The sequence below is a fragment of the Ascaphus truei genome, chromosome 4 (assembly GCF_040206685.1).
Source record: "Ascaphus truei isolate aAscTru1 chromosome 4, aAscTru1.hap1, whole genome shotgun sequence".
In the NCBI taxonomy this organism is placed as follows: domain Eukaryota; kingdom Metazoa; phylum Chordata; class Amphibia; order Anura; family Ascaphidae; genus Ascaphus; species Ascaphus truei.
The window spans coordinates 84,834,101-84,858,316 of NC_134486.1; the positions used below are offsets into that span (position 1 = coordinate 84,834,101).

The 24,216-nt window shown below is 43.3% G+C and overlaps 1 protein-coding gene across 1 annotated transcript in view; it reads left to right on the top strand.

Moving 5' to 3' along the window:
• The window catches only part of LOC142492911 (uncharacterized), a 39,597-nt gene extending 16,928 nt beyond the window's left edge, over positions 1-22,669 (top strand). Inside the window, exons 6-8 of the mRNA XM_075596129.1 lie at positions 12,910-13,058; positions 21,065-21,204; positions 21,495-22,669. Coding sequence (XP_075452244.1) covers positions 12,910-13,058; positions 21,065-21,204; positions 21,495-21,637 — 432 coding nt within the window. The 3' untranslated portion in view covers positions 21,638-22,669. The remainder of the gene's footprint in view (positions 1-12,909; positions 13,059-21,064; positions 21,205-21,494) is intronic.
• Positions 22,670-24,216: the final 1,547 nt, after the last annotated feature.

A 24,216-nucleotide genomic window follows, 5' to 3' on the forward strand; every position in this document is an offset into this window, starting at 1 on the left:
AAAACCCAACAGAGCTGTTCATGTAGAGAAATAAACAGGCCCCTGTCCTGTCGTGAATCTAAACAGAGAAACCTTAATTTAAAAAAATCTCTAAAATCTTCCCCATCAGGTAAATTATAAATTTAAATTGTTATCACAATTTCATTACCTTTCCAACTATTCTTTCATATAACCTTTGAATATTTTTAACACAAGAACAAATTCATTCCCCTCAGCAGCATCGTGACCATGGATAGCGGCCAATACGAGGAATCCATTCTTTAACATTAACCAACTATAGGGCCTATTCACTAAACTTCGATAAGTTCAGTGCATTGCCGAGCGAGTTTGCATTTTCTTACCACACAATTAAAAAATGTGTGTCAAAATGCTATTCACAAAGAAAAATCAGACATTTCTTAAAGTTCGGTAAAATAAATGCAATTACTACTACTTTTTTTTATTTTTCCCTAAGATTTATCGCACTTAAACTGTTTGCTTAAACTGCAACCTGGAGGAGCTGCATCTCCGTGCGCAGTTCTTACAGGTGATCGTGCCATGTTAATGTTCATTTTAATAACACGGTATTGTAGCAGGGGGTCTCCTGAGCTGAACCGCATTAATTTCAGATCCGGGGCCCCTGCTTCCAGAGTTACAGGCCCTGGTATGGGGTGCCGGTATCTCCTGCACGGTTAAATATCCCGGTCACGTGATGCGGGGCAATGTGGGGAAACCTGCACCCATATCGGGGCCAGTAACTTGGGAAGCAGGGGGTCCTTGAGACTGAAATGAATGCGGTTCAGCTCAGGAGACCCTCAGCTTCAATACTCTGTTATTAAAATTTACATTAAAACAGTTTCATTACTTTAGCGGCAATGAAGGGGTTAAGCCACAGTACCTGGTTTATTGGGGGTAGAAGGGGTGGGTGAATGGGGGTACATGGCTCAGGGTGGGTGGTTAGGCCTACCAGGAAGGTTGCGGGAGCAGTTAACCCCTTCATTACCATAGCAGTGGTAACCACTATGGTAATGAAGGGGTTAATCCCTCCCTCTACCCACCTGGTAGGCCTAACCACCCACCCTGGGTCAAATACCCCCATTCACCAACCCCCTCTTCCCCCAATAAACATTAAAATACAACAACCCTACTACCCACTACCTTTACTCCCATCCCCCTCCCCTTCCCCAACACATACAGTACAATAATGGACAAAATTCCTATTATCCAGATCTGGATAATAGCACATTTGCCCATTAAAAATAAAACATTACCCAACCAGCATAAAGTAAATGAAAGTTGTAATTATCCCTGCCAGGATGAAGGCTGTCTTCGTCTTCCTCCTCATCCTTCGTGGGCAGCAACATTATAATAAAAAAAAACTACTGACCACTAACCCCTTAATCACCTTAGCGGTTAGTAACCGCTATAGTAATCAAGGGGTTAACCCCCCCTTCTAGACCCACCCGGTGAGCCTAACAACCCTCCCCGGGGCAACTACCCCCACCCCTCTACCCATTGATTATCACAGTGGTAAGCCATGCCTACAATATGGGCATGGATTGCCACAATGGCAATGAATGGGCAAGCTAAAAAAAAAACACATAACAAAAAATACAATACATTACAATGAAATAAAAACCAAAATTTGGCTAAAAATACATTGTCACTGTGGTTATCTATACACCGAAAGGGGCATCAATAAACACATTGGCAGTCAATGGGCAACTTAAAAAAAATACACAATTAAATAACATACAATCAATGTGTTTCTTACCTTTTCTGTATTCACCCTCCGAATCCTACTCGGGCACCATCTCTCGACCCACGACACAATGCTCCTCAACAACCGATACGAAGAAGTCCATGGTCATATGTTGATTGTAGAGCCGTCTCTGGTAAGTTATTTTCTTCTTTCATTCTTTCCTCATTCTTTTCTTCTGTCTTCTCTTGTTTGTAATCCAAAAGGGGCAGAGTTTGCACCGTCATCTTCTTCGCTTCAAGTGAGACGGGACAGGCCTTATATAAGGACTGAGACTTCACATTTGAGTGTCAAATGGTACACCCCCAATCCGATTTGGTTGGTTTTGAGTAGTAATAGTTGCTCTCAGACAAATATTTTGTGTCCTAACAGAACTTTATATGGGGTTATACAGAATAAAATGATGACAATTCATCCATAAAACAAATAATTATTTCTACGGTACATAGAAAACAAAAACGGTGTTTGATTTCTTTTAAAAAGTCGACCGTGATTCTATCCTCACTCACTCAGTCTCACTAATTTTCTAATTGTTAAAAAAACCTTGGCATTAATCTGGGCATATTGCCAATTTCCTGGGCATATCACCAATTGCACAGGTATATAGGAAAAACTGCTCACCTATGAAATTAGATGTCCTAGTATTAAAATGGTAGGTGCAAGGGAGGTAATATACATATAAATAACAGGGTAAACTCAAAGGATTGAGTTTAAAAGTACCCCTCTATTTGCACTCATTACCTATTGCTTGTGTGTGTTTCTATAGCCATAAAAGATGAATCCCTTAGCTAGAAACTAAAAGTGGAAAACGACGAAAAACAAAAAAGATTTATTACATATTTAAATCATACACTCAAAAATTTAAAATACGTGAATATAGTTCCCCTCAGAGGAGCAATGGGGAGGTGATGGGATATATCAATCTGTGTAACTGTATAAATATATATTAACTAAAGAAATCCCTATCTTCCCCTGCGGTAAAAATATACATGTGATACCCACTCAAAATTCACAGTGAAATTGCAGTTACCTTTGGAAACATTTGTACATAGTAGGGACCACTAATAGAACAATTATATAAATATTATGTCCGTGACAATGAGTCACTCGATTTGGACCCGGTCTGACAGGGTGAAGCCATTCACCATTATTCAATTAAGATGGTATGCATTTGTATCTACAAGCCAATCGGTAGCTAGATCCCCATACAAATACCAGAAACAGGATCGGAAGCGTAGACTCCTCCCCCTGAAGAAGCGCGTTGCACGCGCGAAACACGTGTCGGTGATAAAGACGTCACAAGAGTGACGTCACGGAGGAGCGCCAGCGGTGCATGTGACAGATACCCACACGGCTTGTATACTCTCCTTACCTCCGCCTGGGTTCGCCGTAACCCCGTCCCCCTTCCTCCCCTCTCCTACACCCCCCCAGTTAGCAATTATATTCCGGTCTCCCTGTAGATAGGTTGCTTGCGTTTCTCTGCTGCTCCTACACGGCTGGTTACATCTGCTAATATTTCATCCACTGCTCCGGTTTTGGGTTCGCTGTAACCCTCTACAACTCCGGTTCAAATTCCCAAGAGCAGCTAGGATTTGGCATTCTACAGACTACATATTGCATGTTTTTGCTAAGTGTGTAGGGGTAGTGGTACTACCACAGGATTGTGTGCTTCTATAGAAGGGGTGGTTTCCTTGTTAAATATATCGTTAGTGAATATATTATACTTACCAGTGATGTTGCACCCTTTGAGGGATACCATGTGGCAATAGCTAATTGCGTTTACAGAGCCCTGGTTTCACTGTAACCCTGTAGACAATAGACACTTTCTGTCATCCCAATGTGGGTTATCTATAGTGATTTGTTTACCCTGTATTAACGACTGGCAGCAGTCGTCTTGTCAACCACAATGCCATACTACCAACTAAGGTAACTGCAATTTCACTGTGAATTTTGAGTGGGTATCACATGTATATTTTTACCGCAGGGGAAGATAGGGATTTCTTTAGTTAATATATATTTATACAGTTACACAGATTGATATATCCCATCCCCTCCCCATTGCTCCTCTGAGGGGAACTATATTCACGTATTTTAAATTTTTGGGTGTATGATTTAAATATGTAATAAATCTTTTTTGTTTTTCGTCGTTTTCCGCTTTTAGTTTCTAGCTAAGGGATTCATCTTTTATGGCTATAGAAACACACACAGGCAATAGGTAATGAGTGCAAATAGAGAGGTTGTTTTAAACTCAATCCTTTGAGTTTACCCTGTTATTCATATCACCAATTGCCCTGAAAAATAATATCTTGTTCTTTTTGTACAATTTTACCAGTATTAATCTTTCTTCACTGGAAATAAAATAAAAAATAACTGAATGTATTCTTCATTTTTCTATATACAGTATATTTTTTTCTTAACCTTATTAAATCTTAAATCATTCAATGCTATAGAGAGATATGATATTACTCTTCACAATAAGGAAACATTATTCTATCACACAATAACAGTTAATTGTGAGTTATTTTAAAACAGACAGAAGAGGTTAGAACACAGAAGTTATCAGACGAATCAGAAATTGGACACTTTCTGATATTTAATCAAATATCCTAAATATATATATATATACACACCTTCTTGTTTTATATATATTTATATATATATACACACACACACACACACACACACACACACACACACACACACACACACACACACACACACACACACACACACACACACACACACACACACACACACACACACACACACCTTGTCAATGATAACAACATATATACCGGTACTAATGTCTCACACTTTGAGAACAAAGCAGCAACAATTATAATTTCATAAGAGTTCATTTTTTCCTTCTTAGAACAACTCTTAATACTTTGTATTGCATAAAAAGAATGACATGCCTTTTGCATTCTAGCCCATTTCTTTGGTAATTGAAGGTTAACTTGCAAGTCATGTTGCATAGATACACTTTAGAGAGGGAGGGGGCGTTGGTTTCATATTTCATGCTGTTTGTAGGCAAAATGGTAATGAGCTGTGATTCAATATATAATGGCTCTGTAATTCATTATTAACCCGTGACTTATCCCACCTCCTTGATAATTTGTTAGGAACTAAAAAAAAAACAATTCTCTTATCCCCCACATTTTCTGTCCACTTGTTGAATACTTTACTATGCTCGCTCAATTTTTCCTTTATATCGTTTACTCCTAGGGTTGCCAGGTGTCCGGTATTGAACTGGACCGTCCTGTATTTGGATACTATGTCCAGTAAAAAATGAGAGGTACTGTAATACTGGACATGTATGTGTCCGGTATTTTCCTTCCTGGTTATAGTGACCTGACGCACCTTTCACAATTGAGTCCAGTATTTTTGGTGAAGCCACCTGGCAACCCTATTTACTCCATCCTTTAGGTCATTTGACAGCATGATACGTATTCTTTTTGGTTTCTGGATCTATGGGAGACATAATTCTGTGAATTTGAGAGCAAGTATTTTTGGATTAGCGACAAATGATAGAGTGATCGGGGAGCAGTATTGTGGATTGCTGCTTGTTCCCTATCCTGGATCTTTTGTCTGCGATGTATTTTCATATGACCAGGCTTGTTACAATAGTAACAAGTAAAAGGTTTACATGGTCTTTTTTATTTAGGGTAGTTCTCAACCATATACCCTTTTATATCATTGTACGGGGCATGCTGGACCATACTGTTACTTGGTCTCTGAGAAATGGACTATGCTGACCTTTAGTTAATCTAATTTCTTGCTAATAGATTAACACCATTTTGGCCAAGAGCTGAAATTTATTTTTATTTTTATGGGTGCAAAATTTATTTTCATCAATTTCTTTAAAAACATTTATAAACCTGTGTCCATAAGGATCCCCAGATATCCACGCACCATGAATCTATGGGCGGGACCAGAGGAGCCCTACATTTCTTAGCCTGCACTTGAATAAATCCATATGTATTCACCTAAAAACCTTTCAAAGTATTGCAGGTTACTTACACACTCTGAAGCTTGTATTACAGGACTGTCCAGGGGCAAACACTCGCGCTCTAGTGAATATCCCCCATCTCAGGGAGGTTTGAGCTATGGAGTCTTCACATGGGTCCCATTAAGTATAGTTCCGTGACCATGGCTCTTTTTTCCAGAAGCTGGTAGTCAAGAAACCACGTGTCACATATTGTGACCCTTGTATAATCACTGGATCCTCGAGACCACGTACTCACAATAATGATGAATGATGAGAGAATTGGAACTCACCCCTCCAAAAGGGGCCCATCTCTAATCCCTCCGCTGTGAGTTATGTCGGTCAGAAATGCTGACCAAGGCTCGCCATTGAAAATATATTTGTGTTCGTTTTGTTCCTCAGATTCAATGCTTGTTCGTAAACACTGAGTACCATGAAATACTTCTAGTGGGAAAATACAGCCTTCAACACAGATTTCTTGTAGATCCAATATTTATTGCTGAGGAATTTTAGAATTCCAAGCTTCAGTTAGTCACAGGCAAGATGTTGTTACAGGTTATACATGGAGAGCAGTCTTTTTGGTTAGAGGATTCTCTCCTGCACTGAGGTAATATTCCTCAAGCAAGGCGTGATATAGCTTTTTTTCCTAACTACAAATTAACCTTTTAGTTTGTTAGTATAAAGAAACATCTGTTATAACAAAGCACAAGAAACGAGGAGTAGAGGCTCCACGGATTTCATAAATGCAAATATTTATTGAAGCCAAATTAAGTATCCAACGTTTCGGCTGTCACAGGCTGCTATGACGGCCGAAACGTTGGGCACTTCATTTGGCTTCAATAAATATTTGCATTTATGAAATCTGTGGAGCCTCTACTCCTCCTTTCTTGTGTATCCTGTACTTGGATTGCAGCGGGCGTTCTCTGTGTATCCTGTACTTGGATTGCAGCGGGCCTTCCCTGTGTATCCTGTACCTGGATTGCAGCGGGCCTTCACTGTGTATCCTGTACTTGGATTACAGCGGGCCTTCCCTGTGTATCCTGTACTTGGATTACAGCGGGCCTTCCCTGTGTATCCTGTACCTGGATTGCAGCGGGCCTTCCCTGTGTATCCTGTACTTGGATTACAGCGGGCCTTCCCTGTGTATCCTGTACTTGGATTGCAGCGGGCCTTCCCTGTGTATCCTGTACTTGGATTGCAGCGGGCCTTCCCTGTGTATCCTGTACTTGGATTGCAGCGGGCCTTCCCTGTGTATCCTGTACCTGGATTGCAGCGGGCCTTCCCTGTCTATCCTGTACCTGGATTGCAGCGGGCCTTCCCTGTGTATCCTGTACCTGGATTGCAGCGGGCTTTCCCTGTGTATCCTGTACCTGGATTGCAGCGGGCCTTCCCTGTGTATCCTGTACTTGGATTGCAGCGGGCCTTCCATGTGTATCCTGTACTTGGATTGCAGCGGGCCTTCCATGTGTATCCTGTACTTGGATTGCAGCGGGCCTTCCTAGTGTATCCTGTACTTGGATTGCAGCGGGCCTTCCATGTGTATCCTGTACCTGGATTGCAGCGGGCCTTCCCTGTGTATCCTGTACTTGGATTGCAGCGGGCCTTCCCTGTGTATCCTGTACCTCGATTGCAGCAGGCCTTTACTGTGTATCCTGTACCTGGATTGCAGCGGGCCTTCCCTGTGTATCCTGTACCTGGATTGCAGCGGGGCTTCCCTGTGTATACTGTACTTGGATTGCAGTGAGCCTTCCCTGTGTATACTGTACCTGGATTGCAACGGGCCTTCCCTGTGTATCCTGTACCTGGATTGCAGCGGGCCTTCCCTGTGTATCCTGTACCTGGATTGCAGCGGGCCTTCCCTGTGTATCCTGTACCTGGATTGCAGCGGGCCTTCCCTGTGTATCCTGTACCTGGATTGCAGCGGGCCTTCCCTGTGTATCCTGTACCTGGATTGCAGCGGGCCTTCCCTGTGTATCCTGTACCTGGATTGCAGCGGGCCTTCCCTGTATATCCTGTACCTGGGATTGCAGCGGGCCTTCCCTGTGTATACTGTACTTGGATTGCAGTGGGCCTTCCCTGTGTATACTGTACTTGGATTGCAGCAGGCCGTCCCTGTATATCCTGTACTTGGATTGCACTGGGCCTTCCCTGTGTATCCTGTACTTGGATTGCAGTGGGCCTTCCCTGTGTATCCTGTACTTGGATTGCAGCGGGCCTTCCCTGTGTATCCTGTACTTGGATTGCAGCGGGCCTTCACTGTGTATCCTGTACTTGGATTGCAGCGGGCCTTCACTGTGTATCCTGTACTTGGATTACAGCGGGCCTTCCCTGTGCATCCTGTACTTGGATTGCAGCGGGCCTTCCCTGTGTATCCTGTTCTTGGATTGCAGCGGGCCTTCCCTGTGTATCCTGTACCTGGATTACAGCGGGCCTTCCCTGTGCATCCTGTACTTGGATTGCAGTGGGCCTTCCCTGTGTATCCTGTACTTGGATTGCAGCGGGCCTTCCCTGTGCATCCTGTACTTGGATTGCAGTGGGCCTTCCCTGTGTATCCTGTACTTGGATTGCAGCGGGCCTTCCCTGTGTATCCTGTACCTGGATTGCAGCGGGCGTTCCCTGTGTATCCTGTACTTGGATTGCAGCGGGCCTTCCCTGTGTATCCTGTACTGAGATTGCAGCGGGCCTTCCCTGTGTATCCTGTACCTGGATTGCAGCGGGCCTTCCCTGTATATCCTGTACTTGGATTGCAGCGGGCCTTCCTTGTGTATCCTGTACCTGGATTGCAGCGGGCCTTCCCTGTGTATCCTGTACCTGGATTGCAGCGGGCCTTCCCTGTGTATCCTGTACTTGGATTGCAGCGGGCCTTCCCTGTGTATCCTGTACCTCGATTGCAGCAGGCCTTTACTGTGTATCCTGTACCTGGATTGCAGCGGGCCTTCCCCGTGTATCCTGTACTTGGATTGCAGCGGGCCTTCCCCGTGTATCCTGTACTTGGATTGCAGCGGGCCTTCCCCGTGTATCCTGTACTTGGATTACAGCGGGCCTTCCCTGTGTATCCTGTACCTGGATTGCAGCGGGCCTTCCCCGTGTATCCTGTACTTGGATTGCAGCGGGCCTTCCCTATGTATCCTGTACCTGGATTGCAGCGTGCCTTCCCTGTGTATCCTGTACCTGGATTGCAGCGGGCCTTCCCTGTGTATCCTGTACTTGGATTGCAGCGGGCCTTCACTGTGTATCCTGTACCTGGATTGCAGCGGGCCTTCCCTGTGTATCCTGTACCTGGATTGCAGCGGGCCTCCTCTCAGAGCTATTTAGAGAGCACCGGTATCAGTATATTTCATATTTTGATTATTGGTGCGCAACATTTTGCCGTATTACACAACAAAGCACAAAGCATATATTCATTATTGAAGGTCGTTTATCTGCTGTCTGTGTAGCAGACTTATCTTACTCTGGTGTACTCCCACATGTACCAAGCAAGGTTGTTTCTTTTGCACTCTGTGAAGCCGTATATCAGCAGTTTCACAGAACGTGCCAAATTAACCCCTTAAATGGAAGATTCAGTGAAGCTCAGTTTTGAACCCCAAAAATCTATCTACAAATCCTCTCTCTGTTTAAGTTGTGCTGTCATCCCTAACTGAAGCATGGATGGATCAAGATCCAGAATGAACTGAGACCATGGTATGTCAAAAGATACGCTGGGAATCGGTGGCATCATGAAATTCATTGCATCCAGGGATACACCTAATGACAGAGTGATTTGCGCAACATGTTCCTGGATACAAAGAAACCACGTATCTCCATACGGAATCTGTGTATGTCAGATTCTGTTCCTTTTTTAGATGGAAACACATTCTGCCATGGCCCAAATAGAATATTTGACCCTCCACTTCATATGGAGAAATAGTAAGATTACACTCATTAGAATGCATCCAACAATCCTTTAGATTAACCATGCGGTAGGGCAGGGGTGTGCAAAGTGTGGGGGGGGGGGGCGGGATATTTTTGGCGGGGGCTCGACGGTTGCAAAGGCCCAGCGCTCTTCCCTGAGGCATTTCAATTAAATGCCAGGGGACCGCGCGAGGCCATTGCAACCTCAACTTACCGGGATTCAGCTGGCTTCTGGGTGAGTCACCATGGCAATGCAGCATCAAATTACGCCGCAGGTCATGTGACGTGACGCGTCACCATGGTAACGCACATAAAATGACTGGGCGGGCTCACGTGATGTGATGTCACATGACCCACGGCATAATTTGACACGTTCACTGGCAAGGGGGGGGCCGAGCGCTGGGGCTGACAGGCAGGGTGGTGCTGCACAGAAACTTTGCACACCCCTGTGGTAGGGCATACATAATACCACATGTCCCTGGGTGTTGCATAAATCTACTGATACCGGCTGCCATGTCAATTGATTGTAAAACACATGGGAGTATGTTACATCTGGGAGATACATATGGACTCCAATCAAGGTTCCGATATGGACTACCCGGAAAAACACGGTTGTTACACCCTCCCAAGAAGTTAACACATGTATCTCGCAAGAGTCAAAGGTACATTTACCCATATTGATTTGCCGTGAGGCAACATGATCCATATTGAAAGGAATCACCTTGGTAGTTACTTCTGCCATGGTTTTGGGAAATTTTGGCCCATTCCTCCTTCTAGAACTGCTCAGCGACATTTGAGGGCTTCCTTGCATGGACAGCTCGCTTCAAGTCCTACCACAACATTTCGATGGGGTTTAGGTCCGGACTTTGACTAGGCAATTTTAAAACACGGAATTTCTTCTTCTCCTGCTATTCTTTTGTAGATCTGTTTGTATGTTTAGGATCATTGTATTGCTGCATTACCCACTTTCGGTTCAGCTTCAGCTCATGGACGGATGTCCTGACATTCTCCTCTAGAATCTTCAGATACAATGCAGAATTCATGGTTGTGTCAATGATGGCAAGCTGTCCAGGTTCTGGGGCAGCAAAGCAGCACCAAACCATCCCACTCCTACCACCATACTTAGGATGAGGTTCTTCTGTTCAAACACAGTGTTTGGTTTTCACCAAACATAACGTTCCTCATTGAGGCCAAAAAATTCTACCTTTGACTTGTCTGTCTAGTAAACATTGTTCCACAAGTCTTGTGAATCATCTATGTGCTCTTTGATGAACTTCAGATGGGCAGCAATGTTATTTTTAGAGAGCAGTGGTTTCTTCGAAGCTATCCTTCTATGAACACCATTCTTATTACTTCTTTGTATGATAGTTGCATCATGAACACTCACATTAGCCAAGGCAAGAGAGGCCTTGGATGTTACACTGGGGTTCTTTGTGACTTCCTGGAGGATTTGCCAGTCTGTTCTTGGAGAAATGTTGGGGGGACGACCGCACATGAGTAGAGTGACTATGGTCTTGAACTTTCTCCATTAGCAGACTTTCTGTTTGACAGTTGATTGGTGGAACCCCAAATCCTTCAAAACAGTTTTACAACCCCTTTCAGACTGATGAGCACCAATAACTGCTTTTCTGAGGTCCTCAGAGATTTCTTTTGATCGTGGCATTTTGTGTTTCCACACACCGTTATGATGAAGACCAAACTCACAAGGTTTCTTCTCTTTATATAGAATGGGGCCTCTAAAACTCACCCCTGAAGATCTACCTAATTATTTAAACACCTGATTCCAATTATCCCTTTTTAATGAAGCTGATAAAACCAGGGTTTCACTTACTTTTTCACATACCCTGATTCTTAATTACTCATTGTTTGTCTAATTCATACATCATTTTGTTTCAAAAGACATGGAATTGGTTAATATAAATCCTATTGAATATTTAAGAAAAGACTGTTATTGATTCAAGAAGGTTATCATGGAAAAACTATGGAATTTCCGTATTCATTGGAGTTCTCAAATTGTTCTCGCCACTATAGATATGTGTGTGTTTCTGGGTTATTTTCTGTAAACAATTTGGCATTATCAACATTTTATATATTATAAATATATATCTCTATATCAAAAAAGGAATAAGGTGCGCAAGATGTCAGCAAGCAATAATTAGAATGTGTCAATGGATGCTGCCACAATGTAATGGCTATACACAATAACCAAAATGAAACAAAGGGAAAGAAAACAAAAGGTGCAATCAAAGACAAATAGGTCAATCAGTATATGAGATAACTACACGGACATATATAGAATGAGAATCCATAAGATATTTCCAAGCCAGGGTAGAACCTGAAGATGAAAGAAAATGCCAATATAGTGAAGTATGTTTGTATTAGTTATACCAGGGGTGCGCAAACTTACCAACATGCGCCCCCCTGTCTCCTCTCCGGCTCGTGCCCCCCCTCCCTGCACGGTTCTGGCGTCACATGACCCATGATGCCGGTTGCCATGGAGACGCGCCACTGGAACTCCAGGTAAGTGAAAAGTTACAGAGGCCTCGCGCGATGCACGGCATTTATTTTAAATGCCTTCTGGGAAGTGCAGGGCCTCAGTAACAGCCGCGCCCCCCCCCCCCCCCAGAAAATGTTGCGCACCCCTGAGTTATACAGCGCAAGTAGACAGCTACTTACAATGTGGTAGCAAATTCGGGCATTTCAGGATAAAATCCTATCTCGGTTCCGGAAAGGGATCTGGTAAGGTCCGGTCTCCACAGGGATGCCAACACGGCCGCCGCCGCCTCGGAGCTACTGCAACCCGGCAGTTCAATCAGTCGAAGGGATCGCCGCAACCGTCCCTAGCACCTTGGCATGTGTGTACAGCTCGAGATAGGTGTTTAAAAGTCAGTCTAAAGACTAAGATTATAGGGTCATAGCGAGGACCTTAACCTTACGCGTTTCGTCTTACAAAAAAACTTCTTCAGGGGTATGAGTCAAATCTGCTTTGGACTCTATATATAAATGTACTTAAGCCATGATAGACTAATTGCCTCACATAGTTGTGCCAGCCACAAATATACACAGACTGTTGTAATTAAAATAGCTAACGATGTTAAGAAATTTTGTATTTAACCGTTTAAGATTACTATACGTGGGTTCTTAACATTGGTAGCTATTTTAATTACAACAGTCTGTTTAGTTCATTAGCCTGAAAGCAATGCTTTTAAGCAACATTGGTAGAAATGCAAAGCTTAACTATCTGAATTTTTGTATCTATTACTTTAATGACCTTTTAATTGCTTTTTTGTCACAGGTCCAAAATGGAATTGCTCTATACGCGACTTGGACCACAGTAGCCAGTCTATTAAACTTTGCTGTAGTTCTGACGTACAATGGTGGTTTTCCCAACAGTACTTCTGGTACTGTAGCACTCTCCATACTGGCCTTCGAAGTGGTTTTATGGTATGTAATTACAATAGATTTTTCTGTTGTGTACTGTGGTGATAGTTGTATGTTAGAATGCGTCATTCTTCATTGAAAAGGTACAAACTTTATCCTACTGCTTCCACTATATTAGTGTACAAAAAAGCCTTTTAATTTTCACTTCTAATGGGACAATTACCCCTGCCTTGAAAAACAATAGGGAACGGGTGGGGAGTTCACTAAGCTCCAACAAGGAGCTTGATCTGGCGTTCACTGCAATATAAGTCAGTGGCGGCTAACGCTGTATCGAGCTCCAATAATTCTCATCAGACTTTGAACTGATTTCTTGCGTGTCCGCTTCCGCGCACACGCGCCCGCATGCCACATGGACGCGAACACTGCCTTAAGGCAGTCCGTTCGCTCAGCGTGAGGACGTGTCCACACGGTCTGCGGCACCATGTCCGATGCAAATGAGCACACAGTAATATATATATATATATATGTGTATATATATTGTGACAAACAGCTTACTCCGGGGCTCCGCTGCTTGTCCGGGACGGTTAGAACACGGTCTTTTGGGGTAGGTTAAATGAGGAGGCGTCACGTACTGTTCCTTTAAACAGGCTGTGCCTGGTTTATTCAGTCCCAGGCACTGAGACTGCCACAGTGCATACAACAAAACACATCAAAACAAAAGCTGCTCACCTGAGCGATAACTTAACTTAGATTTCCCTAACTCAGGGTGGAAGTGGCTTTTCCACTTTCCAACAACAAAACAAGGTACTTTTGCAGAGTTAGCCAAATGAATAGAACAATTGAACCTGTGTGGGGAAGGGGCTTCTCCCCACTGTGTTCAGCAGCCTTCCAGGCTCTGGAGAAGAGACAAGAGCAAACAGGAAATCAGTCTTACATACCTGATTTCTAATTAGCATGACAGGTGACAGAAATCCCTCAGTTCCAGCGCTTGCCCAAAACTGTGGGATGGAGTGCATGTATTATAAGGCTGCACTCCCAGGCCAGACAGGATAGAAACTGTTCAGTATCCTGGGAGCCCTATATATGGAATTTATTACCATCCCCTGGTTTCTGTCACATATCCTCCCCCCCAGCTCAGACCCTGAGGGATGAGCGACCATGGATATTAGGGAGTGCATCCTTGACAACCCGTCAGCATTGCCATGTTTGTGCCCTGACCTGTGTTCCACAGAAAATTTAAAGGGTTGTAGGCTTAGGAACCACCTGGTCACTCTAGCATTCTTTTCCCTGTTTTGACACATCCAGGTAAGGGGTGCATGATCTGTGACCAACCGGAATTTTCTCCCCAACAGGTAGTATTTGAGCGTCTCTACAGCCCACTTTATTGCGAGACACTCTTTCTCTACTATGGAGTAATTTTTCTCCTGGGGATTTAGTTTCCTACTTAAATAAAGGATGGGGTGTTCCTCACCTTGAGACTCCTGGGAGCGTACCGCCCCCAGCCCTACCTCAGATGCGTCGGTTTGGACTACGAACTCTTTGGAGAAGTCAGGTGTGACCAACACTGGTTGGGCACAGAGAGCTTCTTTCAGGCTTCTAAAGGCCTGTTCGGTTTCGGGGGACCACTTTACCATAAGTGGTCCTCTTGCTTTTGTGAGGTCGGTTAGTGGGGTTGCCTTAGTCGCAAAATTGGGAATAAACCTTCTATAGTACCCAATTAACCCCAAAAAGGTCCTTACTTGTTTTTTTGTAACTGGCCTTGGCCAACCTTGTATCGCCTCCACTTTGAGTGTTTGGGGTTTGAGTAAACCTCTGCCAATAGAATACCCCAGATACTTGGCCTCCTCCAGACCAATGGTGCATTTAGCGGGGTTAGCAGTTAGTCCAGCAGACCGAACTGCGTCGAGCACAGCTTGGACCTTTGGAAGGTGGGATTGCCAATCTTCACTATGGATTACCACATCATCCAGGTAGGCAGCAGCATACCGAGCATGTGGTTTTAAAATTTTATCCATCATTCTTTGGAATGTGGCGGGAGCTCCATGTAAGCCAAAAGGCAGCACCCTATACTGAAAGAGGCCGTCTGGGGTTGAGAAGGCTGTCTTTTCTTTTGCCCTTTCTGTGAGGGGAACCTGCCAGTACCCTTTTGTTAGGTCTAGGGTTGTGAGATATCGGGCTTTGCCCAGTCTCTCTACAAGTTCATCTACCCTGGGCATAGGGTAAGTATCAAATTTTGACACCGCGTTTAGTTTCCGGTAGTCATTACAAAACCTTGTTGTACCATCTGGCTTTGGGACTAAGACTATAGGGCTGTTCCACCCACTTTGGGATTCCTCAATTACGCCTAGTTTTAGCATTTTTTTAACCTCTAAACTTATAGCCTCTCTTTTGGCCTCTGGGATTCGGTACGGTTTAAGGTTAACTCGGACCCCCGGTTCAGAGACTAGGTCATGTTCAATTACGCTAGTTCTACCTGGCTGTGTAGAGAAGATTTCTTTGTTTCTGCTCACTAAATTCTGAACCTCTTGTTTCTGATGAACGGACAGGGTTTCAGCTATGCTAACCTCTGGGTCAGTTTCTTGACTCTCTGACGGACCTGGGGTTACTAGGGTTGACAAGACTTCTCTATCTTTCCAGGGCTTGAGTAGGTTTATATGGTAAATTTGCTCAGGTTTCCTCCTACCTGGCTGTCTTACCTTATAATTTACTTCTCCCACTCTTTCCAAGACCTCATATGGCCCATGCCATTTAGCAAGGAATTTACTTTCCACGGTGGGAACCAGAACTAGTACCCTATCACCTGGAAAAAAAATTCTGACCCTAGCACCCTTATTATACGTATTCCTCTGTGCTTCTTGAGCTTTCTCCATGTGTTCCCTCACTATGGGTAGGACTGCAGCAATGCGGTCCTGCATCTGGGCAACATGCTCTATTACACTTCTGTAAGGGGTAACCTCGTGTTCCCAAGTCTCTTTGGCTATATCCAGTAAGCCCCTTGGGTGTCGGCCATACAATAGTTCAAACGGGGAGAAGCCTGTGGATGATTGGGGAACTTCCCTAATGGCAAATAACAGGTACGGTAACAAACAATCCCAGTTTTTCCCATCTTTATCGACCGCCCGCCGTAACATGCTCTTTAAGGTTTTATTGAACCTTTCCACTAAACCATCTGTTTGTGGATGATAGACTGAGGTTCTGAGATGCTTGATTTTTAGGAGTTTACATAACTCTTTTGTTACTTGGGACATAAACGGTGTTCCCTGGTCAGATAGAATCTCTTTAGGAATTCCAACCCGGGAAAACAGAACTACTAACTCTTTTGCTATGTTTTTGGCAGAGGTGCTACGTAGGGGAACTGCCTCCGGATATCGGGTGGCATAATCTAATATTACCAATATATGCTGATGTCCCCTAGCAGACTTTATTAGGGGTCCTACTAGATCCATAGCAATCCGGTCAAATGGTACCTCTATTATGGGAAGGGGTACCAATGGGCTGCGGTACGCCTTGAACGGGGCGGTGATCTGACATGCTGGGCATGAGGAACAATAATTCGTAATTTCTGCCAGAACCCCAGGCCAATAGAAGCTTCGGAGAACCTTTTCTTTTGTCTTTTCCACCCCTAGGTGTCCCCCCAATGGATGACTATGTGCGAGGTGTAACACTACATTACGGAATGTCCGTGGTACCAACAATTGTTTAGTTGTAACTGATTTTCTTTTATCAACCCGATATACTAGGTCGTTCTCTACCTCGAAGTAGGGGTAAGCAAGCGACCTATCTGGTTGGCCAAGAGTACTATTCAGGTCCCGTATATTTCCCCTTGCTACCTCTAATGTGGGGTCCTCCCACTGGGCCTTCTTAAAACTCCCAGGACTGACCTCTAGGTCAGCGAGGGTCTTATCCGGTTCTGGGGTGGTAAGTGTCTGATCAACATCCTGATTTGGGGTATTCCCTACCAAAGTAGTGATGGGGAAGGGAATTTTACAGCACTCCTCCTTTTCCCCCTTCTTATTTGGGCCCTCGTCAACCTCCATTTCTGAAAACGGGAAAGGATTTATTTCTTCTAATACTTCGTTATGGTCCGCTATTGAACTCTGGGCGCTATTCTGAGCGGGGGACCACATTTTTAGAAAATGGGGAAAGTCGGTCCCTATTAACACATCATGTGCCAGTTTGGGTACAATACCCACCTTGAAATCTAAAGAACCAAACTCTGTTTCAAAAAAAACATCAACAGTGGAATATTCATGATTATCCCCATGTATACAACAAATTGCCACTCTTTGTGAACTGTTTCCCTGTTTCTTCTTAATGGGCAAGAGGTATTCGGACACTAGTGTGACCATGCTCCCAGAGTCCAGAAGTGCCCGAACCCTCCTACCATTAACCTTTACAAATGCCCACAGATGGTTATTCAAGGGGTCCTCTGGGCTAGGGCGCATACATTGGGACAACAGCGAATAAGGTTCCACGCTGTTGCATTGCATGGGCTCATCATTTAGTGGGCAGATTTTTGCTGTGTGGCCCCTCTCATGACAATTTACACATTTAGGTACATAGTCTGTGTCCCACTTAGAGCCTTTTCCCGGCTCCCCATGTTGGCTATTGCCCTTAGTGTGCGAACCACTGTTGCTGGTGCTGCGTGAAGGTGGTCGCCGCTCTTCAGCTCCCCTTAACCCCGGTACCCTTTTACCGTCTCTGGAAGAGTCCTGGAACCTCGGGTAGTGGGGTTGCTCCACGACTGGGGGTTGCGGGTGCTCTCCTGCTGCATTGTACCTTTCTACGAGGGCCACAAGCTCATCCGCATTGTGGGGGTCACTCCGACTGACCCAATGGCGTAAGGCAGAGGGAAGTTTCCTCAAGAACTGGTCCATGACCAACCGTTCCACGATGTGGCTTGCTGAGTTGATCTCGGGTTGTAGCCACTTCCGGGCGAGGTGGATGAGGTCATACATCTGGCTTCGGGTGGCTTTATCCATCGTGAAGGACCATGCGTGAAACCTTTGGGCGCGAACAGCCGTGGTTACGCCGAGGCGGGCGAGGATCTCGAACTTCAATTTTGCATAGACGTTAGCTTCGGCTGGCTCTAGATCAAAGTAAGCCTTCTGGGGTTCGCCGCTTAGGAAGGGTGCGATTAGACCAGCCCACTCAGCTTCTGGCCATCCCTCTCTCTGTGCCGTGCGTTCAAACGTGAGAAGATAGGCTTCCACATCATCCGAGGGTCCCATCTTCTGAAGGTAGTGGCTTGCCCTGGTCATTTTCGGAACTGGGGCTGCCACTGCCAGTGGAAGGTTACTGATAGTCCCCCTCAGGATCTCGAGTTCCTGCTGTAAGCCCTGAGCGAACCTCTGTTGCTCCTCTCTCAGCAAGCGGTTTGTCTCTTGCTGGTTTGCATTAGTCTCTTGCTGGGCTATTAACAGCTGTCGCTGGGTTTCACTCGCCTGTTGCTGGGCTTCATTCGCGTCTTTCTGGACAGCGACATTGCGTACCAGCGCACTCACCACGTCTTCCATCTTGTTTGGAGAGAGAGAAAAAAAACTTTTTTTTTTTTTTTTTTTTTTTTTAAAGTTCTTTAACCCCCAGACCTTTTAGTGTTCTGCCCGCATTCTCCACCATATGTGACAAACAGCTTACTCCGGGGCTCCGCTGCTTGTCCGGGACGGTTAGAACACGGTCTTTTGGGGTAGGTTAAATGAGGAGGCGTCACGTACTCTTCCTTTAAACAGGCTGTGCCTGGTTTATTCAGTCCCAGGCACTGAGACTGCCACAGTGCATACAACAAAACACATCAAAACAAAAGCTGCTCACCTGAGCGATAACTTAACTTAGATTTCCCTAACTCAGGGTGGAAGTGGCTTTTCCACTTTCCAACAACAAAACAAGGTACTTTTGCAGAGTTAGCCAAATGAATAGAACAATTGAACCTGTGTGGGGAAGGGGCTTCTCCCCACTGTGTTCAGCAGCCTTCCAGGCTCTGGAGAAGAGACAAGAGCAAACAGGAAATCAGTCTTACATACCTGATTTCTAATTAGCATGACAGGTGACAGAAATCCCTCAGTTCCAGCGCTTGCCCAAAACTGTGGGATGGAGTGCATGTATTATAAGGCTGCACTCCCAGGCCAGACAGGATAGAAACTGTTCAGTATCCTGGGAGCCCTATATATGGAATTTATTACCATCCCCTGGTTTCTGTCACAATATATATATATATATATAATCATAAAATAAATAGATGATACCGTTCTGTGGCTAACGAAATGCTTTTATTTGTGCGAGCTTTCGAGATACACTGATCTCTTCTTCCGGCGATGTTACAATAATGAAGCAAGCAAAAGGTATACTTAAAAACAGTATTCATTGCTTCATTATTGTAACATCGCCGGAAGAAGAGATCAGTGTATCTCGAAAGCTCGCACAAATAAAAGCATTTCGTTAGCCACAGAACGGTATCATCTATTTATATTTTGATTATTGAAGCTCGGCTAACACGGTACTGATACCTCTACATATATATATATATATATATATATATATAAAACACACACACTGGCACTCAAAGGGTTAAGATGGGAATTTTAAGCTGGGCTTTGGAGGTGGAAAGTGAAGGTGCTTGACTAGTATTGAGAGAGAGAAAGTTTGATAGGTAGGGAGAGATTAGTGATAAAGGTTTAAGACGGACGAGGGCTGTAGGGGCAAAGTGTAAAGATGAGACATCCCTGGATTGAGCGTAAGAGACGAGTACAGGTGTAACGAGAAATCGGAGTTGAGATATATGGAGGTGCAAAGGAGAGTAGAGGCTCAAAGTAAAATAGGTGGATTTTGTGCTTTTTATACGCAGATTTATAGGAAGCCAGCAGAGAGAAATCCCGTTTAATAGGGATAGTGATGCAAAGCAGAGAAGATAAGAGTGATTGCTGGAGTGGTGATCATTCATATGAAACCTCAGGGCATTATCACTTTAGCAAATTGATTAGTTATTCCCTAAAATCAGACATAGCTGTAATTCTTTGAAGGGATCAGTGAAATGTGAAAATCCAATTTCTGCAGAACTAGCACTAATCCTTGATGTACCCTCCACAAATATAGAATTAATGATGACTGACATATTATTTTGCCCCTATGCAATTTAATCATAAACGGATATAGTGTGTGTGTATGTGTATATATGTATGTATATATATATATATGTGTGTGTGTGTGTGTGTGTTCTGATGCCCACATCACGTTGCAGTATCTTTTAATCCCAGAATAAGTCCAGAAACATTGTATTTCTCTACACAGGGTTTATTTACAGGGTTAAATTATACACCATCAGGCCCACCGTCCCTTTAAGTCAAAACAAATCATAAAAATAACACCTATTCCCTTTAGGGAAAACGAACTAAACATACTCCAGCCTTTTCTAACGGGGCCGCCAGCTAAACTGGTTATCCACCCAAAACATGCCCTATCATATGCACCCCATATGAACAGTCTTAGGTACATTAATAAATCACTTAGCTCTTGGTCTGTTACTGTTGGGGCTCCTGGTAATTCCCTCTGGACCCTGCGAGAGTTCAGAGAATCCCTCCTCTCTGTAGTTGCAATGATATGGATTCGACATCCCTGCGTCAGCGCAGTCACGCGTCCTTCCATCTTCCTGGGATTAAGACCCAGTCAGTCCCAGCAGACTGTGCGACCACCGTCCAGCGGATGTAAGGGACAGTGCCAGCCTCTTCATTAGCTGGAGAGCACATTCTCTGGGGAAAGCAGTCTCTCTCTGAGCAAGCCATTTCCTAACTTTTAACTCCCTATGCAATCAGGAGTCCAGCCTGCGCAATTAGTTTGCAGCTGCTGCTAGCTTCTCTAGGGGAGATTAACTCCCCGTAGACTGGAAAGCACACTAGATGCACCACTTCAGCCTATACAGGGACAATTATTGTATCACAGTGTGTATGTGTATGTATGTGTATATATATATATATATATATATATATATATATATATATATATATATATATATATATATATATACACACACATACACACGTAGTTATTGCATTTTCTTTTCTTTCTTTTTTTTCCAGGTTTTGTTTGGAGAACTTTGTCTTTGATAAGTATGTCCGCTACACGATAACTGTATACCCAGTGGTTATTGTAGGCTTATCCGGAGCCTTAGATAAGAACTACAATGCATCATCTCCAGGACGAAACAGTGTCTTTATAGGTGAGGATTATATTTTTTCATTATTTCAGATTCTGCCAATCGCCTATTGAATGAAAGCTTCCACTTCCTATTTTCACACAGATAGATGGCAGGCAAAATGTATTCTCTTTCAATTTATTCTGCAGTTCTTTTAATGTTAGTTTGTTTTGCTAGTTTATGAAGCCTAACTTCATACGTACTGTATAAGAAATATGCATGTCTTCAGATCATTATTGTTTATATCACCTTCAAATGTATTTCTAAGTGATATAATGTATTCTTCAAATGTAACATTTTTTTCTTCTTTCTAGCTGTTTTGCTGGCTGTGGCATGCGCTCTTTTTGCTGTACGTCTTGTTTTAGTCGTGTGGAAACACTTCAAAAAGCCACTTTACAAATCTATTTTACAACACAAGACTTCATTGCCCCTGAAATATGGAGGTGAAAAAGAATGAGAAAATGCATGGGATTAAATTTCATCATCATCATCATCATCATCATCATCATCATCATCATCATCATCATCATCATCATCATCATCATCATCATCCTCCATTATACTTCACGTGTGTGTGTATATACATAATGCGAGCGATAGAGAAGCCCAATGCTACATCCAATATGACAAAAATACACAGTAAAATACTTATATATTCTCAGGAAAAAGGGTAATTTAGTTTAAGCCTTTGGCCAAAGCGTTGTAGGCTTGTGAGCCTCGACAAGGCAGACCCAGTTCACAGGTCCTATCACTACCAGATAAAATACTAATATACCTCTATTAGGATTCAAATTCTCATTTACCTCTATTAGGAGGGAGAAAGACCAACATTGGATCTATATCCAGTAGAATGAAAAAGACCGTCTGCCTTGGGAAGTGGGGAGGGGCGGGCTTAAACCCTGGGAAGGAGGAGCCACTAACCTCCAACAGCTGAGACAGCTGAAAACAATAACGTCTGCTACACCTGCATGTATGCACTACATACGCATGGTTTGTGAAAAGGGAATCTTTTTTACATATTATGATTGGATGGTAAGAAGGCAACGCAGGCCTTTGTTTAACCACTTAATTGCCAGAGGACCCTGCAGAGCAATGCATTTCCGTCTCTTCTGGCAGTGAACAGGTTAAAAAGCAACATTCTCCCCCCCACCAGTGGCAAATCACTTGAATCCTGCAATGTCTGAAGACTGGAATAACTAAATAATGAAGGAGTTTGGACAATTATGCTTTTCTTATCTATCCTTGAACTGTTACCAAACAGTAAATGGCCATTTTCCTAATAATACTGAGCTATGCACAAAAATAACAACAAACAGAATTTTTGTATCTCAATTTCTTTTCTCGTGCAGCTTTTATAAATGTAGCTTGTTTATTATATTTTGTATATTACTTTGTGTATTTTTAATATCTTCCATTGAGGTTTGACAAACCATTTTATAATAATATGTACGTAACTTGTATTATAAATAAAATCATCACATATATTTGGCCTAAGTAGTCGTTATTCACAAATAATGACACAAGCGATTATTCTGATTAAGTTCAACAGCCACGTTACATATACCATGGTCAGCCAAAGCTAAGTGAGGATTTGAGGCGTTGCAGAACAGTGACTCACTTTTATAACTAGGCCTCCTCCATCTTTTATAATATTACTAGCTGTATCCAGGGTAACATACGCAGATCTAGGAGATCTGAAAGGTTATGAATTAAACATTCACGCTTATTTTATTTTTTACTTATATTTTTTTGATCAAAGATTTCTCTAAAGACACAATTGTCAATATCTGGGTTCTTTTCCGACACTATAGAAAGTGAATCAAACGATCTGACTCCTGATAGAGCAACATATAATTGTCGATGACTGAAAACAGGCTTAGCTAGGTAAGGGTATATTTTATCAAACGTTTGGTCTTGTTGATGGTCATTGAAAAAGCTAGTAGTATGAGAAATTGTTTTCATTTGAAACTGTATGGTAAATCACTGGCTGTCTCTGGGTGAGTGACAGACCATTCAGCCTATCCCAGAGGGAGAGAGATGTGCAGCCTACATTATTCTGAGTGAGTGACAGGCCGCTCAGCCTATCACAGAGGGAGGAATGGGCAGTCTCATTGGCTGAACTTGGGTGAGTGAGAGGCCACTTAGCCTATCACAGAGGCTATCTCTGGGTGAGTGACAAGCTGTTCAGACTAGCACAGAGGTATGTGCAAACATCCTTAGAGAAATATATATAGATATTCTCTGCAGTAGACATTATAATATTGTGAAAGAATCAGACAAGGAGGACGGGTATCCATGTGGGACAATCCGCACTGCCCCTTTTCTTGGTATCTATTATATAGTGTAACAAAAGAAAAATGCCTCAGTGCTACATCCAATATGACAAATCATATATTTAAATACTTATCTGTTTTTCTTCACGCGAGGGTCATTTAGTTCAATTCTTTGGCCAAACATTTTTAAGCTTTCAAGCCATGCCAAGGTATTCCCTCTTTTGCAAGACTACCCCAGGGGAATGGAGCAATGGTAATTAAGTACTTAACCATCAACTCAACCATCAATTAACCAATTAGATTGTAATCTTTTCGGAGCAGGGACTCCTTTTCCTAAATGTTACTTTTATGTCTGAAGCACTTCTCCCCTTTATGTGTTATTTGTATTATTTGTTATTTATATGATTGTCACTTGTATTACTGCTGTGAAGCGCTATGTACATTAATAGCGCTATGTACATTAATGGCGCTATATAAATAAAGATATACATAATCACAATTAAAAGCTCAGTAATGAGTGCTCCAGTATATGTTTTTTTAAATGAGCCCTAGTTTGGTTCCTAATTTCTTTCAGTACACCAATGTGTTTTTGTTCATTGTATGAAATACTACAATTCATTAACTCTGTGAAGCCTTTCCTGACTCTTAATTTAACAAAGATAATTTAGTTGCCCATTTTAGCCAGAGAGAAAAAGCAAGCAGAGGGTCCCCAGAACCGAACCTCATTTATTTCAGATCCGGGGATCCCCTGGTTCCTGAGATA